The 13,272-nt window shown below is 41.4% G+C and overlaps 1 protein-coding gene across 4 annotated transcripts in view; it reads right to left on the minus strand.

Moving 5' to 3' along the window:
• The window catches only part of UST (uronyl 2-sulfotransferase), a 384,091-nt gene that overhangs the window by 87,616 nt on the left and 283,203 nt on the right, over positions 1 to 13,272 (minus strand). The window contains exon 8 of one of the 4 annotated variants that reach the window (XM_082474849.1): positions 35 to 429. The exons of 2 other annotated variants lie outside the window; for them this stretch is intronic. In XM_082474849.1, the coding sequence (XP_082330975.1) occupies positions 389 to 429 (41 nt within the window). In that variant the 3' untranslated portion in view covers positions 35 to 388. Of the gene's footprint in view, positions 1 to 34; positions 430 to 10,263; position 13,272 lie in introns of those variants that run through there. One more of the 4 variants, XM_082474845.1, reaches the window with a different exon arrangement.

The following is a 13,272-nucleotide window of genomic DNA, read 5'->3' on the forward strand; positions in this document are numbered from 1 at the left end:
TTGAGAGAGAGACAGAGAGAGGCAGAGAGACACCAGATAGTTCCTGGTTCCAGTTGCCCCGGAGCCCAGCTGCCCCCCAGCCCTTCTTGCATTTTGTTTTTTTCAATTCTTCCTTTGATTTTATACTTTTTACTCTTACAGCAGATTTCCTTTTTGTCTGAACTAGTTAAAGTTGGGTTTCTGGCCCTGAAATCAACAAGTCCACACAATTAACAGAAGTAGATTTATGAGTACTCAAGAATAAAATTTGACCCAAGCTGTGAAAGAAATGAAATCAACGATATTTCTGGACACAGAAAGTGGCTGGCTTGGGATGTCTGGCTCTGTGCAGGAAAGAGGAGGTTCAAGGAGCAGAGACAAACCGGGTTGATTGGCTCAGATCTTTAGATCATTCTGTTCCTTTAGGAGGTAGAACTTGTCTTCTTGGCTCTGTGTAGAAACAGACAATAATGGGATTGTTCAAACCTTGGTCATAACCATAAAAATTGCAAGTCTCTTCTCTCATTTATGAACATGATGTTTGGGATAACAAATTTACAAGTGACTGAAAGATAAATGTATTTCATCACTCAATAAGCTAGAAATTAATCCCTGCATGAATCTGGCAACCAGAAGATATCTGAGCTCTGTTAAAGAGAACAATCTCAGCAAACTGGTAGAGATACTCAGTAAGAATAATCACTTTACATGTGGGTTTGTACTCTCCATAGCCAATTCCATTTCAACAAATCTTTAACTGTGATGAAAGCAGTTAAAAAATACTGAGACATGGCTTAATTATTCTAAGAATGCTTGACATAGTGAAATTTTACAACTTTTTAAAATTAAAATATAACTCATCCGAGCAAAAAGCTCCAACTTCAAATCCAGTCCTATCCATATCCCCAGTGAAAGTGTGGAAAACTATATTTTCTATTGACAAATGTGTGTTTCTATTGAGTTTAGAAGTGGGCTGCCCAGGATAATGTGGTAAGCAGGCCGTGATGGAGCCAATTCCACCTTTGGAGGCTGGTTAGGCTGGCACAGTCAGTGGGAAAGAGTTTACATCCAGACTGACTATAAGGCAATGAGACTAATTTAACATTTTTTGATTTAATATACTATAACCTAAATACTCTAATCAAATAAAAGCCATGTTCACATTTCTTGGAGGTTGAGAGATACTGTTATCACAATATTTTAGACCAAGACTTTGAGTCATTTGCCTGATGTCTTTAGATGATTCTAGATTTTGGTTATGATGCTATGAAATCAGCACTTTCAGCTGAGCTTCCAAACTAGTTAGCATCTCAGTGTTTACTTTATTGTGGGTTTTGGTATGAATTACTAAATTACTTTTCAGAAAGGCACTGATTTTATTGCTATCAGCAGAGTGAGAATGTTTCACCATACTCTGCTCATCCCAGACGTTAGCCCACTTTTACGTCTTATGTTTGTCACTAAAGTGTCAAAAGTGGCATCACATTGATTCAGTTCAAGTTTCTTTGGTTATTTATGAGGATGACAATTTTTTCATGTTTTTCGCTTTTTGTAGAGCTGAGTTCTGAGAACTAACATGTCTTTTGCACATGTTTTACTCTTTTTATTGATTTATGTAAGTTCTTTATGTAGCAGTTTCAATCTTTTATCTGCCATTTCTGCTGCAAGTATTTCTCCCCATTTGTTATTTACTTTTTAACTGTGACTCTTTTTTTTTTTTAACCTCAGAGGTTCTAATACTTTTTTCTTTGTGAGTTTTCCTACTGTGCTTCTGTTTAAAGTCCTTCCTCACCCCCAATTAGAGTCCTCTATGATTTGTGTTCACTTGCACAATATAACATAAAGCCTGTCAATTCACTGGAGCATAGAGGCATATATGGGGTAATAGAGTAAAATCATTTTAATTTTTTCTTTTCTTTTTTTCTTTTTTTAAATTGTAGTATAGTTGACTTGCAATGTGGTGTTAGTTTCAGGTGTACAGCAAAGTGGTTCAGTTATACATATATACATATTCTTTTTCAGATTCTTTTCCATTATAGGTTATTACCTATATGATAATATTGAATATAGTGCCCTGTGCTATACAGTAGGTCTTTATTTATCTATTTTACATTCAGTAGTGTGTATCTCTTAATCCCAAATTCCCAATTTATCCCTCCCCACCCTTTCCCGTTTGGTAACCATAAGTTGGTTTTCTATGTCTGTGAGTCTATCTCTGTTTTGTAAATAAGTTCATTTGTATTATTTTTTTTAGATTCCACATATAAGTGATATTGAACAGTATTTTTTATTTGTGCTATTTTAAAAAAAGAAAGAAAAGAGAAAACAAGAAAAGAGGGCATAATAAAAGGGCAAATCTCCATAGTCCCTGAGATCCGAGAGTGTTTGCTGCATCTGAGTCTCTGGGTAGAGGCCAGCTACTGGCCTCTGCCCTCGTGGTGCTCCTGGGTTTCAAGCTAGCGTTCTGGCCAGAGTCAGGAAGATAGCTAGAGGCCTGGATTTGCCCACGACAGCCCCAGTGCAAGTTACAACTAGAACACGTATCTCACCTGACCATCACAGGGATTAAGTGCCTGGAATCCAGGGATGAATTGAAGGGGAGTCTTTTGGGGAAGGAGGTAAGTGTGGGGAGGCTGGGAAACCTGATTCCTGACATCTTTTCTTTCTGCCCCCACCTCCCGCTTCCTCATTCTTACAACCTGCCCCCAAGACTTGGACACTAATATACAAGGAATGGGAAAAGGGGACATTTTTAGATTTCCACTCAACTAAGTTTATGTCTTAATCCAATCACATTGCAGTTTTTCTCTTTATTTCCATGAAACTAAAATTTACACTAATAGGTATTATGTAGTAAAGATCAAACCAGGTAAAATATAGGTCTTATTTCAGTAGAATCTCCCCGTGAAAGGCTTGTGTCTGGATTAAGAGCTTCAAAAAATGCCCCAAATGAGGAGCAGCTGTTTCTATTATGTTAAATCAAACTCTTAGGATAAGAGTTCAAATGTTGCGCTCCTATGGACTCCCAGGAGTCCATATCTAATGAATGAAGAAAAAAGAATATTATTTCTTGTATGTTGGCTGTGGAGGCATAATTTAGACAAGAAAGCAACAGACAAGGAATTAGAAGTTTCTAGAATCAGTTCAGCTACTCTGTGACCTCATGTAAATCAGTTTGCCTCTTTGAGTTTCAGTTTCCTATATATACTCCTATCATATAGCTGTCTACACATAGGGCTGATATAACATATATGAAAGTGTTTTTAAACATGATTTGGAACTATGCAAATGTGCAGCACAGTATGTGAGACTGAAATAAATGTTTACCTCTGACTCCTAAACTATCCAGTCAAATAAACTACCCTTTGCATTTTAAATTTATGAATTCTAAAATATTAATTTCAAACTATTTTAATTTTAGCATGTATATATTTGAATGCCAAGTAATATATATAAAACTCTCTTTAGGGATGAATATCAAGACTGGATATTGATCATGGTTTAGCTGATCAATACTAAATACCATTTATAATTATGGAAACTTTTTACTTTTTAATCATTTCAGTGACAGGGAGACTCTAGGTGCCCAGCTTAATTATTTTCAGCATGAGAATGGTAATAAATGTCTGATTCCTATTTTTCTTGGGATATATGGTTGGCCAGTTTGTTTGAGGCTGGTGCTCATGAGGCTGAAATCAAAGATTGGCTTTTATGTCAATTAGTTTTGCCATGTTCTCCAAATTGGTCTGTAGCAGTCTAAGATGGACAGGTTTCTAATCCATCACCTTTGCTAGAAAAATTAAACAGGTCCCCTTATTGATGGTGAGTCAGTGCTCTGGTATCTGTATATGCTTACATGGAAGTCAAATAATGATTAGTGTAAAAGAAAAGGAATTGCAGAACCTGGAAAGAAAAGACTTGTGTTAAGAAAAAAAAATCAAAACAAAAGAATTTGTGTGTATTTTGGGTAGAGTAAATTAGAAGTGGGCTTCCCAACCTTTTTTTCCACATCATGGCACACCTAGAAATGGTTAGATTTGTATAGCACTCTAGTGCTGACTAGAGGGAATTTGGGACCCAGTCGCAGGTGCTTGTGGCCACACAGAGGGCTGGGGGGATCCATGTAATGTCCGCTGGGAACCCTGCCTCTGAGGACAATGAAATAGAGGAAGGGGTGAGCAAGCACATTGACCTCAACACAGCCACACATCTCCAGCTGGACTCCTCTACCCACTAAGTCAGCCCTTTCACCCCATCATCTCATTTCTATGACTTACATCCCTACCCAAGCTGAAATATTTGAGTTAATGTTGTATTTTCCCTTAGCTCCTTGTGGTGTATTCAACTCAGCAAATATTTGCTGAGCACTTCTGTGCAAGGCACTGTTTTCCACTGATTGAAATCGGTCATGGAACCAACTTAAAGTTCTGGCTTCTGTCCTTCTTCTCCAGTCTCATGGCCAACACCCATGAGCCCATCCCCCATGCACACATGGGATGACTAAACCAGAGTTTTGCCTTGCATTTCTTCCCCCACTATATAGTCAGAGGCAGAATTCCATTCAGAAGTTCCCCATTTCCTGCAAGACACCCATTGGTCAAATCCACCAGAGAGGCAGCAGACAGTGAGGCCGGGTGACACAATTCACAGGGATCGGCATCTCAGGAGATGGAGTCTGTGAAGAAGGGTAGTGAAAGGAAGGGGAGGAGGACAAAGGGAGGATAATCAGCTCACCTGTTAATTAATTTAGAAATAGAAAAATGGTTTCCTCATGTTACTTTCCTTTTCTGAAATGCCCAAGGGAGCTTCTCGTTGCCCTTAGAGTGAAATACAAATTTCTTCCAAAGTCCTTGGCAGTCAGCCTCAGTCGTATCTTGCCTTTTTGGACATGCATCCTGGCCCTGCTACTTACTGTGCTACCAGGAGCTCATTATTTAACTTCATGGGAACTTTATTTCCTATTATACACACAGGGTACAAGACCCTTCTTGCAGATCTGCTATAAAGGTAGAGTGATCTTTGTGCTTTAGATCTGCCCTGCTATTTTCTGCAAATTCCACTGTCCCTGTGGGTGTAGCACAAATCCCACATGAAACCTTTTTATTCAGGTCTTCACTGATCGTTCACCTCCTCCACATTGAGCCCCTCTGTGTGCCAGTGAGTTTTTGTATATTAAAAGAATTTGAATTGAGAATTATCTGAATTTTCTAGTTTGGGCTGCCTGGTGACAGGGCAATATGGCATTCTTGACTTCTTCTGACATCCATGTTTGTTTCATTGTACTACTTTCTACTTACCTTTATAGCTGCAATGGCGGGATTGCTTGAGGGTTATGACGATCATCGAGTCATCACATAAGTCACCTCTTGTGACTCATCAAATCAGAGTTTCAATCATGTTGTAATTATACAACACATTCAGGAAAGACTGTCTGATAAAGACTGATTTTAAAAATACTATAGTGATTTTAGAACAAGAGCAACAAAACTAAAGTAGGTTACACAGCCTGGGAGAAATAATAACCTATTGCTCAACTGACAGTGTGTATGTTGTGTTTTAAATACCTTAACCATGACTTGCCTCTCGCCCATACTACCCTAAAGCATTGAAGGAAAATAAGCAGGTATGGGAGAAAAATTAGGTTTGGAAAGACCTTGGAATTTCTTGAGTAAATTGTTATGCATACGGCTCCCCCTAGTGTGCTGAACAACACAGGTGCCCCAGTGTGCAAAAGCTGAGCTCAAGTTCAAGAGCTGAGAGTTCTTATCTCCAAACACCAACCTTATCTGAACAACTTGAGATCTTTCTTTTGCCACTGTTTCCTTCCTACTGTATAACCAACCACAGACCAGGGAAGATAGGGTGCAGATGTCTGTTACCCAATTTGATTTGAGCACCATCGTCATGGAAGGACTGAATTGATTTGAGGTACCCAAATCATATTAAAAAGCATAAAAAGTTTTATTTTACAAAGACTTTCTCATGAGGGAGGGAATTGAAATCAGGGTGAATAAGCAAAATTAGAATATGATTCCTTGTTAATTATTTTACTAAAAATGTTATTTGCCTTCATCTTCTATTTGTCAAAATGTTAATCATCGGTAAATATATTTTCCTCAAGCAGTATACATGGACCATTGGAAGACCAAAAAATGAACCATAGCAGAGGGAAAGAAACTCTTCCAATGAGGAGGAAATGACTTACATTAAAACAATGCTTCTCAAAGCATAATCTCCAGAACACTAGTTCCACAGGCTATTTAATGGGCCTTAGTTTTGAGAAATGTAGGGTTTGACAAAATAAACTGATTTTTTTAACTGCAATATTCCTCCAGGCCCTTAGCATGCTCTTAAGATACCACTGTACTGTATGACTCTAGTCTTTGAACTTCGGCATTTCCCAGATTAACACAATGTTTTTTTCCACGCCTATCTCACACACCTGGTTCGTGAATTATCCTTTGGGAACATGCACTGGATTAGGATTTCATTAACTTTCAATCAAAGATGGAGAACAAATAGGAGAGTGCGCCAAAGGAGGAAAGAAAGCAGTGCATTTGATACAAGCAGCAAATAGGATGGCTGTAAGGAAGTTTATGGTTAGTGTCATAACTCTCCTTTGCATGTGAATCATTAGTAACCAACGTATTAAAGTCTCAAACCATGGCTGTCCTATAGTGGAAGGAAGGCCCTCAGAAGGACTGGCCATGCTGAACACATCAGCAGCCCACAAAATCATTACCAGATTTCTCCCACATCACAGCAGTGATGCCACTTCTGAGAATGAGAAACGAGACTCCAAAAACGACAGCACCCCGTCCTGTCAGGTTTTCAACTTTTATTGAAACTTTTCCTTGTACGCAACCTGCGCTAATTCGCAAGGATGGTCTAAGCTCCTTCTTATTAATAGGATCACAGACACAGGGTATTTTAAATGACTTAGAGGAAGCCTGTATTTAGTAGAAGCTGTGAGTTAAAGAGGAATCCTATAACTCACAGCTAGATAAACTCCCAAAGGGAGTGTTGAGAAAAATGGAAATCCACAGAGTGGTTTGTCTTGGATAATAACACTGACTCGCATCCAGTAGAATGAGCCTCTTCCTATCAGCTCCGTTCACATTTTGGAAGTGCTGCTTTTCGACTCATTGGTACACTGGGCAACAGCCCTGGAAGACGTGAGGGGTTGGGGGCATCAGTGGATCTGGACTTATGTGTAATTCTATCCTCTTTTGCTGGGGACACAGCCCCAGAAGGACTGTGGTTCTTAGTCTCTTAGCCTATGGGGGTGGAGGGTGGGACAAGGTTCATCCCAGAAGCAGCTCTTCGTTGTCAAGGGACGTCCTATGTTCTTCCTAATGCTTTCCAGCTGGGTTGACTTCAGGCGTGGGGAGGTCAAGTGATTTACTCAAATGCCCAGTGAAATAGACCATCTGAGACTTGGCCTTGGGGACTTCGCTGCTTGCCCCAGTCAGTCAACGCTCTGCTTCCTGCTTTTCGCCTCTTCTCTGAGTTGCACCAGGCAGTCAGTGTGCTGTGTCTGGCGCAGCCTGTCCTCCCGGCTGTCCCTGCTCAGGACTGGAATGAGGCGTGTTACAGGTCAAGTCTGAATGTTCTGGCAGTGCAGCGTAAGGCAGATTGCTCCATGCCTGCTCAAAGCATACAGTGTCTGGCAAAAGCCAGATTGAAGATAGCTACACCCACACGCCAAGATTCCAAAAGGAAAAACTTAGCTCACATTTTTCCTTTGCGTGATGAGTTTTCTTCCCTTCCTTCTTTTTTCTCTTTCTTTTCTTTCTTTCTTTCTTTTTTTTAAAAAAGGGAATCCCCATGTTTACAAGTTGAAATCCAAAATGCACAAGTGGTCAGTTCACAATTCTGTGACCCGTGAACATCTGTGGGCCTGGGTGTTCCCTGGGAGCGAGCAGCGCCTGAGCCACGAGCCAAGCCTGCCCTAGGCAGAAAGGAATTCTCAAGTGAGTGGAACAGTCGGTGAGCAAGGAGGCCTGCGAGTGATCAGGGCCTGGTTATCTTCTAGTTCTGGTTTTCCAAGGGCATGTCTGCACTCACCTTCAACTAGCTTTATGAGCTGCATTTGACTTTATTTTTTGAGATGGGTCCATCTAAAACGCCTTACAGGAAGTAGGACATGACTTTTCATTTTGCCTCTAAGAGAAACGAAACTCTATAATTTGAGATCGGCAAACGTGGTCCAGGTCTGTTTATCCAAAAACAAGAACCTCTGAGTAGAGAGAAAAATCTAGACTATCTGAGACCAGTTTCTGAGGACGTAAGTGCTTGAAAACCAATAGGGCCTCCCTCTGCGGAAGAGGGTCCTACACCCCCAGCTCCTAGGAGAGCTGCAGAGGGCAGCTCGCCGTGCTCCCTTCAGGCGGCAGGTGGTACTGGGAGTGGCTAAATGTGCCTTATCATTTCCATTCCGGATTTTAGGTCAGTAGATGGACTCTGGTTCCACCACTATTTTATGGTTTTAATTTGGTAGATACTCAAAAGTTAATTAAACTCTGAATGGAAAAAGCCCGTGATGTATTTGCATCTCCCATCTGGACCTTGGTTTCCTCATCTGTAAAATGAGGGAAAGGACCAGATGACTGCTGAGCCCCACTGCAGCCCTAGCGGTCTGTGATTTAAGGTTTGCGTCTCTCCTAGTTGGCGTTTACTTCATCTGCTCTAACTTTTCTGCTGTCATCTGGGTGTTACAGGCTGATTTGTGTCCCCATGAAATTCATATATTGATGCCCTAACCCACAGTACCTCAGAATGTGATTATATTTGGAGGTAGGGTTTTTACAGAGGTGATCAAATTCAAATGAGGTCTTCAGAGTGGGCCTTAATCCAGGATGACTGGAATCCTTATAAAAAGAGGAAATTTGGATACAGACATGAACACACATGGAGTGAAGACCACGTGAAGACACAGGGAGAAGACGGCCATGTGCAAGCCAAGGAGAGAGGCCTCAGAAGAAACCAACCCTGCTGACACCTTAAGCTCAGACTTCTAGCCTCCAGAATTGCGAGAAAATAAATTTCTGCTGTTTAAGCCACTCTGTCTGTGGAACTCTGTTATGACAGCTCTAGCAAACGAATACACTGGGTTACACCACAATGAGTTTTCTGAGCTGTGAAAGAAGTTCCATGTGTTTTTCTTAACAGACTCAATACTGGTAGCCTAAAATAGACTTTTCTTTGGCAGGGTATTCAAAATACTTTAAAAAATCGATTTCTTTGTCATCAGGTGGAAGTAAATTATTTTAGTAAAATAAATCCTCTTTATTTTTATTTGAAGGGAGTTTCACAATTTTGACCCACAGAATTGTCTCCCTGAATGGCTGTGGATCATCATTTTGCCTTTTAAGAACTCCTGCCATTACCTATAAAATTCATTCGAGGCCAAATAGCTCATTGGATAAACCCGCAGGTAACAGCATACTTATAACGAACTTCAGAACACACAAGCAGCTCCAGAGAGGGGGCAGAGTCCTGGTTTTGTTTAGTACTTTTGCCTTTAAAGTTCACTCAGAGTCAAACGTCTTGTGACTGGGTTACAGACAAATTAACTGATAAAGAAAGGTAACCACTTATCACTTTGCTGTTTAAGACTCTCAGATTCTTACCTGAAGTTAAGCATGTTATTTTTACCAAAATGGATTTTTCTTTCATCTAGTACCAAGATTCTGGTTCTTTTCTTTTACAAAATAGTCACATGGAGTTGGCCTGGAGCGTCCAGTATGTAGAAAGCATGGGGATTCCCTCTCTCTCTCTGTGAGTTCCATTTGATGCAGCAGGGAAACGTCTCAGGAAGAGCGTTTCTGGATTAGAGGCTGCTCACTTGGGAGGTTAGAATCACCCACCTTTGGAGGCTCTGCATGCCTGAGAAGGAGATCAGAGTACTCGCCGAGCGACGTGGGATGGCACAGCCTTATTTTCCCACGTGACTGCAGGCGGGCAGCATGGATACCCCGCTATCATGGCTGGGGATTCTGACAAAGCACCCTGACACCCAACCAACCAGAGTGCACAGAGCAACGAAGCCAGCGGGTGTTTAGTGTCATCTAATTATAAGAATAAGAGTTTCTAGATTGTTAAAAATACATCTTTCCCAAAATCACATCTTAAGGAAGAAGCCTGGCCTACTAAGAAGGCTGAGGGGGCGGTGAGGATCTGCAGGCACCTTTATTTCCAGCTATCGACAGAATGGAAAAAATTTCAACTTCTTTATATTCATTTATTTACACGGGTAATGAATAAGTTAAGGAACACTTCATGTCAAACACAGATTGCTTTTATTTTAGCTAAGCTAATGTTTCAGTTCCATATATATTTCTGAATTTCCATCAATGTCGAACACCATTTTTTCTTCTTAAAAAAACAAAACAAAACAATTTACAAGCACTTTTACGGCACTCAAGGAAAGTAGGCTGAAGGTTCATAATAATAATTTTCCTTTTAAAAAAACATCCATCGGACCAAAATAAAATCATTTTAATTAACTCCTTCCTGAGTAACTAAAACCTTGGAATGTGCTGAAAGCTTATAATAAATAAGGCAGTCAAAGATCAACCAGCTTAAAATGTATTTTTTAAATTAAACTATGTAAAATGTACAATATATTTCATGAAGTACAAACTGTGTTGGGCTCAGGGCCAGAGAAACGTTGTCGGGTGTGCCAGATAAACTGATGAAGTGCCTTGACTTTTAGGGCCCAGAGGCTGTTTGTTGGGGCAAAAGTACATTAAGGCCCTGTAAGTAAATCAGCCAGCCTCGTTCGCTGTGATGTTATAATGATCACTGCTGACAATAAATGCCTTTGAACACACAGGTACAAGTGCTCATGTGAACTTGCACTAAGAGGATGCATTTTTTAAAATGACCAATTGTCCTGATGTGCTGACAACAGCAGAGAACCCTTAGCAGACCTTATTTTCAGATAATGAGATTGCACAGTGTGTAAACTAACGATCATTCTTTATATGCGATTTCAAAGGAAAGGACTCACAAGGTACCAGGCAGCAGCTCTTGCTCTTTTGTTGAGTATGATGGCTCTTCTCCGGGTTGATTTTTAAAGTAAGCCTAACGGTAGGGCCCTGGTCTCTCTAAACAGGACAAAGGACATTTCCTCTTCTAAGGACATTTCCCTTCATCACTTCCCTGCCCCAGTTCTCTGAGGCAGAAGGGAGGCCCACAAGTGGCCAAATGCTGGACTCTGTGCCTCTGTGGTCCCGGCCTTCACTGGACTCCTGCGGGGTGGAGCATTCTCAATACATCTCATAATAAAGTAGCTTTAGTGCACACTTGACAGGTTCCAAACGACTTGCTTTATGTCTTGGCTACTGTCCAATTTTAGTGAACGAAGAAAAAATTCTAGAGAGACTTGTTGGTTTCTGAAAAGCAGAAAATGTGTAGCTTGTGTAAAATCAGAGTCTTATTTACTATTACGTATTCTGAACTCACACTTTGCTAGGGCTCTTGAAGGGCTGGCTCTAGGGGAAAAAACATGAAGGAGACAAAATTTGTCCCAAGTACCTTGCCTGTCACCAGCACCTGCACCCCTGCTTCTCATATTGCTGTACATTATCCACCCAAGAGTATATGTATTTTCGGGGGGGGGGGTGGTCAAAGATGAAAACATCTCAAATCCAAAGAAATCGATTTCTAATGATTGAACCAAGGCACCACGGAGATGGGCAGGTGATGGGAAAGGGATGGGGAGGAGATATTTTGGAGGAATGGAACTGCCCGACTTCTACTCAGATCACTTTGGGGGCAGACACCTACTCATAAATCTGGCCAAGCAGTCTCTTACCCAGAAGCTCCTGCTTCTCTTCCCGATGTCCTAGTAAGGGTTCTCAGCAGGGAGTTGCTTCCATAATAAGTGGAACTGTATTTTGACTGCTGCCTGCACAGAACTCAGTAGCCCTTTCTGAGCCCCCAAAACACCAAAAACAAGTACCTCTTAAGGGACCTAGAAGGTAAAAGATACCAGCTACTTTGGGACACAGCTGGCCAGGGGTGTGCCTGATAGATCATGCATTGTCTGTGGTCAGGCTTAGAACTTATGCCACAGGAGTCAAATGTCAGAGCTAAATTGGTTCCTGGGTTTCCAGTTAAAGCAATGCTGGTAAGAGACATGTTTCATGTTGGGTGCAAAGGACACAGCCATGCCATTTTCCTAGGCCACATGTCCTCCAGAGTTGATCTGTCTTGCCCATGCTCTTCTTTACACAGCCAACAAACTCTTTTCCTGGCTATGCTACTTTGAAATCTGTCAGAATGGTGCTTGGAAATGAAATGCCTCAATGGAGCTTGCCATGCGCTTTGACCTTGAGAGGTACTCAAGGCTCTGGACTGGTGAAGGGTGTGGCACAAGCCTACTTGCTCTTTCACAGATAATAAGCATGCTGCTCTTGGTGAAAGTGTCCCCTGAGATGGACCAGGGGCAGAATTCTACCCGTGTGGGCAGAAACCACTTACCCAGGGGCATCCTTCCTTCTGATGCCCTTATCTGTCTGACCTTCTCCTCTTACTTACTTCTCCTCCTCTACTCTCCTCTCCTCCTCTTCTAGAGTAGATTCCCTGGTCTCTGAAGTGGTTTTGTGTTTCTGAAATATACAAGTCTGGATGTTTCCTACCACTGAGGTAATATTTTTATAGGTCATCTTACAAATGATAAGTTATTGGGCTATAGGCTCTATTTCTCCGCTTTCTCTCATTTATGCTAGGGGAAGAAAAGCTAATTTATGATGAGATGCCTTGTGATGGAGCCATGTAGTGTACCTCAGAAGGACCCAAGGAGCCAGAAAAACACAGAATAAAATCAAACAAATAAAACCCGCAAAACCGGGCATCTCCCAATGACCCCAACCTGTGGGAACGTTTTGTTCTTTTTAATGCTGCCGAGCATTAATTTCGTCCCTTAAGGGTTTTTCTTCCCCAAACAAAAAACTTTCTGGAAAGGGAGATTAAGCCATTGGAGGCAACACAGAGCTGGCATCACCTCTTATAAATATCTTCGAGCCACTTCTCATCGTCCTGTTCCTCGTCATCAATCGGCTCCTCGGTTTCCAGTGGGGTCGGAATGAAGAACTGGGGTCTCAGCACGGGGTGGCTGACCCGGGACTTCAGTCCGAACTTGCGCTTCAGCAGGTGGAACTGCTCCTTGACGTAGTGGTAGAACTCGTACTCGTATCTCATTCGCTGGTAGAGAATCTGCACAGCCTCAGGAGAGGGGACGGTCTTCTTCACGGTCACAGTCATGTTTCCAAGTTTCCTATGCTC

The sequence above is a fragment of the Balaenoptera physalus genome, assembly GCF_965194825.1.
Source record: "Balaenoptera physalus genome assembly, chromosome: 9".
Classification (NCBI taxonomy): domain Eukaryota; kingdom Metazoa; phylum Chordata; class Mammalia; order Artiodactyla; family Balaenopteridae; genus Balaenoptera; species Balaenoptera physalus.